Source organism: Adiantum capillus-veneris, chromosome 27, assembly GCF_014529385.1.
Source record: "Adiantum capillus-veneris isolate H3 chromosome 27, ASM1452938v2, whole genome shotgun sequence".
NCBI classification, from domain to species: domain Eukaryota; kingdom Viridiplantae; phylum Streptophyta; class Polypodiopsida; order Polypodiales; family Pteridaceae; genus Adiantum; species Adiantum capillus-veneris.
In genome coordinates, this window is record NC_140957.1 from 30,934,112 (window position 1) to 30,940,853 (window position 6,742).

At 40.9% G+C, this 6,742-nt stretch overlaps 1 protein-coding gene across 1 annotated transcript; it reads right to left on the minus strand.

The window, feature by feature from the left end:
* Positions 1–240: 240 nt before the first annotated feature.
* On the minus strand, positions 241–3,837 carry LOC147421726 (uncharacterized). Its single transcript, XM_086503532.1, has 8 exons — positions 3,340–3,837; positions 2,846–2,918; positions 2,397–2,655; positions 2,143–2,301; positions 1,853–2,047; positions 1,606–1,743; positions 1,238–1,470; positions 241–797 (listed from the first exon to the last, which is right to left on the minus strand). The coding sequence occupies exons 1-8, from the start codon at positions 3,503–3,505 to the stop codon at positions 596–598; spliced, it is 1,425 nt and encodes a 474-aa protein (XP_086359658.1). The 5' UTR covers positions 3,506–3,837; the 3' UTR covers positions 241–595.
* Between the last annotated feature and the right edge of the window lie 2,905 nt (positions 3,838–6,742).

Here is a 6,742-nt window from a genome sequence, read left to right on the forward strand (position 1 = left end):
CACTACCTTTGGGTTCTCCTCAAATGAAGGGAGAACATCATGGGAAAGGAAGAAGAGATTCTCTAAATAAAGAAAGAAAAGGTAGTAATATTTGTAACCCCTAATATCACTCTTAACTCCCTAATTCATGGTGAGACCCGGCTCTTATGTACCTTAAAAGGAAAAAAGTGCTATTTTTTCTTGAAATTCTAATCACCATTTGGTAAATATATTGTAAAATAAGGTCACCAAATGCTCATTTTTCATCTAAAACTAGATTCAATTTTTGTAACTTTTGCCCAACAGAATTGCCAAATAATTACAAATGCTCCTTGCTTTGTTACAGTAATGAAACAAGGTTGTAAAAGCCAACAATATGAGTAGTACAGAAAGAGAAAAAAAGGAAATGGCTGTACACTCTTCCTTTTCAATCCTCTGCCTTCTCATCTAATAAGCAAAAACCAAAGAATGAATGGGACAACCACCCATTGCAAGTAAACCTACACAGGCTGATTAATCATAATCCACGACATCGGTGTCTAATTATTGGAGAAAAGATATCCATGCGATAGCCAATGATGTGTGTTATATATGCTTTATAAGTAGGCTGCCTCCCTCATCTTGCGTGCCCGTTGCCATGCACATGAACCCCGTTGCGGAAATACTCATGAGAATGTTCCTTGTTCGCTATAAGGGCCTTCACAATCTCCAAACCGTAGGGATCACCCTCTTCGATCACCTTTAACACCGTGCCGCCCCCCGTGAACAGGTAGTACTTGGGGCTATGCAATGCTTCATGGTATAGCTTAGGATGTAAGCTGCACATTACAAAATCAGAAAAGGATTTAGATTCAAAGATAAAGAACAAAAGCCCTCCTGCATAACAAAAGGAGCCGCCGTAATTGTTCAACTAGCCATTCGCACACTGAAAAAATGCAAGAGCGGGAAGTCATATGCGTGATCTCATCTCCACTCTCGCTTATTGATCCAATACTACACATGAAGCCAAATTATGACAAGACATACATTATATCCACATCAATGGTCTGTGTAAATATCATAAACTTGGTCTGCACAACATCAGGCCATGTATTTAACATGCGATCAAAGGTCATTTTTCAGCTCAAAAATGGACGCTACTCTTCTCTCAACGGCCGGGCATACAAATCAGCTATTCTCTTGTCAGACAGCATGCAATCAATGCATATCGATATACATCCACTTGTCCAAGATTGATGTACAAAGTAGGAACCCATACCTCTTGAATTCCTGAAGAGTATCTCCTCCCCCAAAAAACTTCTGAGCTGCGATGTTCTGATCGATAACTTCATCCATCTTGCTAGTGCCATGCCAGAAGTGAGGCATCAAACCCATGACAGCATTCACAAAGATGGTCTTGGCCGAGCTCAATGCCTCTTTACAAGGATCCACCTCAAAAGATAGAGGATCCACATCCACCACAAAGTTATACTCTTTACCTGGAGCAAAATGCTGTAGAGGGAAGAAGACCAAAAACATTATAACGACGACTACTAGTCTGACAAGAATGCTTTTGACTGTGTATGTGTGTCACCATGACCATCCTTCTATGCATGCGAGTGCCGAGAATGCCCCATCTCCGCTTACCTTTGCAGAGATTGTTCGATAACGACCCTCTTCCCGCCCTTCCAGTGTATCCGACTCTATTAAATGAGGTAGCTCCACAATCTTCTTGTCCATCTTGTCCTGCTCTACCAAGCCTCTTGCAAGCTCGATATCGGATTCCTACATTCCAAAAGGAAAACGTTAAATCGCAGCTCGATCATCAAACAGGCCTTGCAAAAAGCTTCGAAAGATAACGAAAGGTTAAATAATGCCTTCCATGGCCAGCTACCTGAACACCCTTAATCTTCACTCCATATTTGGCACAAAGATAAGTATTGTACATAACCCCACCCAGAATGAGCTTATCGACCTTCTTGTAAATTTCAGTCAAAGGCCCAATTTTGGTGTCGTACTTGGCTCCAGCGACGATGGCAACAAAAGGTCTGGTGGGTTGTAATACTAACTTCACGTGGCAAAGCTCATCCTGAACAAAATCCATGGAAAAGTTTCAAAACATACGCAATATGTTCTGGTGCAAAAGGATGTAAATTTTCGCATATAGAGTGCTTCAGCATTTACCTGCAAGCATAGGCCTGCATACGCCGGCAAATACTTAGTGATATGGAACGTCGACGCATGTGATTGCCATGACCCAAATGCGTCGTTCACATACACATCAGCTAGCCCTGCGAGCTGGACGACAAAACGCTGCAAATTTTCCCCTTTGTCTTCTTCTCCCTGTTGTACAATATATGCATTTTTTAATTTCAGCTCATCACCAATGTTGCGTGTATGAGAAAATATCACAAATCGAAAGATTTGCAATTACTTACTGCAAACCAACGAGTGTTTGGCAGGTAAATGCCGCCGATCTTGCGGCTCCGAAGGTCTTGAATGAGCCAATTGATGGAAGTGTCAATATCATGAATGCCTTGGTCGTCTCCATTCACATGAAATTGCGGCACCACGAATTTGATCCTTAGCTTGCGCTGGAGGTACGCCACCACGGCATCCACTGCATCATCCTGCCTTATAGTAATCTTCTTTGCCTTTTTGTCATATGGCCTTCCTATATGGGTCATGATAATGGGTCTAGCAAAAATTTAATCAATACCTTGTGTCAGAATTCATAATGTCTCCCTCACAAAACGATAATTAAATGGTCTTCTTTTGTCATATTGGCCTTCCTATATAGGTGATAATGATAGGTCAACCTGTGTCAGTATTTATTATGATTCCTGACAAAATTGATATGAAATCACAGGTTAGTAATAGCATTTACCTTCCACCTCGTTCCACGATATTGTACATAGTTGCGAGTGTTACATCAATGCGGTACTGATCAAGGATTTTGCCTGCATAATACAACACCAGCTTATTGAGAAAAACTTTATTTCTCATACTAGATTCCTACAAATGTGATAATCTTGGTAAAAATTAAGATAAACTAAGAAAGCTTAAGTTTGCCTTTATTTGTAATTAGTATATACATTAAAGACTTTGATTATATTAATCCCCAAAAGATCATTAACATCAGACTAATCACTTATAATAGCTCAAAACCCAATGAAAAAATAGCTTGCAATTTGTAATGTTACTTTTTTGAATAGGCAATTGAATATACATGATACATCCGCTGTACTGTACTAAATCTTACTGCAGGATAGAAATTTTTAGACGCATTTGGAGAATTTTGAAGTGAAAAATTAATCAATCCAAACCAGGAAAACAAGAAATGGTTTCCCTCAAAAACTTGAAAGCATATAATGGCAGTACCTTTCTTGACGACGTTGTGATCAACGCGCAGGAGGACAACCTTGTCCTGTAGGTCAGCGTCTTGCAAAAGCGGGAGGCGAGGATCCAAGTCCGCAGGATCACGCCCATCATCGACACTATATCCCACATTCATGATCATCCCATTTTCTGGGCTGTAAGGAGCCATGATCAGTCCCCGAAATAAATTATTCTATAATTATCTCCTCCTAATCAAGGTATCCTAACCCCCAAAGAGTCAGAATCAATCGTGATTAGCACAGATGAATATGCTAATGATGTGATTAAGCTGGAATCTGCTATAAAATTCCAGCTTTTGCGAGGCGTATTTCTGCTGTTCTGGCTCTTTCGGTGCTAAATATAGCAAGATCACTGATGGGTCTAAACAAAAATCAGAAACAAATGGAGCGCTAATTACGAATCAAGCAGCGTGATTAGCGAAAGCGAGGGCATACGTGTTGTGATTAAAAAAGGGCGCATGAATTTCAAAGCGGGGAGAGCTGTAATTTGAATGCACGCTTCAAGGCTAGAAATAGGGCCTTTTTATTATTTTATTTTATAATTTAAGTTACAGATTCAGTGACGTGTACTTTCAACTTTATGATAATTATCCAAAAGATTTCGTCTTCGAGCGTTTTTTCACCCGGAAAAGAAGGGGGTGATTTTTTTAATTTAGAAATCTTTAAAAAAGAAATATAAATGGAAGGATCTTTGTATCAACATTTTTCTGAAAGTTTGGCTTTTCTATATAAATAAATAAATAAGCAATTCTAAATCAATAAAATCAAAATTTTGTGCATGGGTAGATTAACAATATTATTTTTTGAGAGTAACAAATACATTTGAATTTTGATAAGCTTCTTGATAATTAAAAATGTTTTATAGCATCCAAAAATACCAACATTTAAATAGTGATTTTGTAAAGAAAAAAATATGATGGAACGCAATGAGCCTAATAACAAATTAAGAGCTGAATTTCCATGCTACAAATGGGAAAAATGTTGAATTTAAGGACGATGAATAAATTGGAAAGCAATGTCAAAAGAGGAAATTTGAGAGAGTCTTATGGTTGCCACATATGCACTTTTTCCACATCACTGATGACTCCACCATGCAATGGTCGATTGGCTCTTATCAATATGGGAATGGGAAAGGTATCTCCTTCCTACCCCCTCTCTTTAGCATGAGTCCTTCCACCTCTTCCACGTTCCAATCTTTCAAAGGTTAATGAGATCTTAGGCCCGTGTCACACACTAGCACCGAACAGTCTCAAAAACAACACATGTGGGCGCATGTAGTGTCACACACATACAAACATTTACATAAGTATAAACTTTTTCATGCTCATAATCGGAGGGTGACTTACTGGCAAAGTCTGAGTGCAGTCAATGTGCATGTTCTCGAGTCAAGCCGTGGAGGATCTCTTGTGCGCGATGGGTGAGGGGGTCAACCCGGATGCCTTCGCGCTCTGATGGACGATGGAGTTCACAAATCTTCTTTTGCTAGCTCACTTGCACTAGCATCCGAGCGGACGTCTGTGATAGGGCCCTTACGCTGCCCGCCATACTTTACGGACCTCTAGCCAAAGAGAGTAGGCACCATTGAAGTGAGCATTCAGACCATGCAGGGAGGTCTATTCGCCATGCCCTTTTGGCATGTTGACTCATGCCCGAGTGCAACATCGAGCCTTTCGTGCCCACCCCGCCCACTCGATGCCCCTTCCATCTAGTGTGTGTGTGTGTGTGTGTGTGTGTGTGTGTGTGTGTGTGTGTGTGTGTGTGTGTGTGTGTGTGTGTGTGTGTGTGTGTGTGTGTGTGTGTGTGTGTGTGTGTCTGTGTGTGTGTGTGTGTGTGTGTGTGTGTGTGTGTGTGTGTGTGTGTGTGTGTGTGTGTGTGTGTGTGTGTGTGTGTGTGTGTGTGTGTGTGTCTATTTGTGTGTGTGCATGAGCAGATGGCATCCGAGCTGTGTGCGAATTAGACAAGTGATCATACTTGCACAACAAGTTTTTGATGGTGGAAAAGTGCAGGGAGAGCACATGGTGAGGTGCAGGCAGTATGAACACAACGTTTATAGAGTTTCTCTCACAATCTCTCGCAGTGTTAAGAAGCTGCTAGCGATCTTACCCCTCAAAGTGTTCACTCTAAGTAGAACTAATATATCGCATACGTTCATGGGGTATCATTGAGATTAGTTCTTTATGAGTTTTGCATGATTATAACACGCCCTTTTCCTATCATAGTTATTATTGGCTCTACTTTTTTTTTTAAACGATACTTATATTTGGACACCAGTTCTTGCCAGAGACCAATGACCAAGAGATGACCAGAGAGGAGGTGGTGGAAGAGACTCTCACCCCGACTGTTGTCCAAGATATGTCTCGAGAGAGGTGGTTAAAGAGACCGACTGCCCGGCAATTGAGATACAGGAGACTTCACCTGTGAATGGTGGACCCTTTGTTGGGGCCTCGCCGACCATTGAAAACCCCTAGCCAGTGCCGATCAGACCTTCGGGTGAGAAAAGCAAAGAGACTAAGATCCCGATTGAGGAGATGCAGAATAGACCTGAGCCGGTGGATAACTCTGCCTAGGTGACGTGGACATCCCTTGAATCTTGTTAGCCTGAGCCAATTACAAGTGATTCTCAGGACGTAAAAATAGACCTTATCATCCATATTGTTAAGGTTAAGGGTAATAAGACCAGCACTATCACTGTTAGCTGGCTTAAGCAGAGGAAGAACAAAGGATGACTCTGCTTGTTTTTTCTATCAGCGGTTAGTTCCTGGTGCCTTGGCTTGGTGATCCAGGGGATTGATGTGACTGGCTTTCTACTTGGTCGCAACCCCCTTGGGTCTTCGTTGTTGCTTATGGTCTCAGGGTGGCTCCCTTTTTCAGTCGAGGATGTATGGCCGTATGGTCTAGATGATAAGGTGGGTTGTTGATAGATGTAGTGGTTGGCTTTCATTGTAAATTTTTTTGACTTCATATTATATATATACATTCACTATTGTGAATTTGGAAAAAAAAACTAGACTTATGTACTTTACACACTGCCATTTGGGCTTCAGCCATTGTGAAAGCATAGTGCAATCCAATGATGTCAAAGCATAGGGCAATCCAATTATGTGGCATAGCTTTAAGCGGATACACCCACACATGTCTGGAGTAATCATCAATGAAAGTGAGAAACTACAGGTAATTACCAAAGGATGGAGTTTGCATAAACCACAAACATCACTATATACAAGTTGTAACTTGCATGTAGCCCTTACTGAACCATCCTTTGGAAACTTTAAACACTGCATCTTACCCAATATACACCCTTCACAAACATGCTTAGAAGCTGCTTCAAGAGGCGGCAAAGAAGAAACCATATCATATTTTTGTAAATTTAGCAAAATGAAAAAATA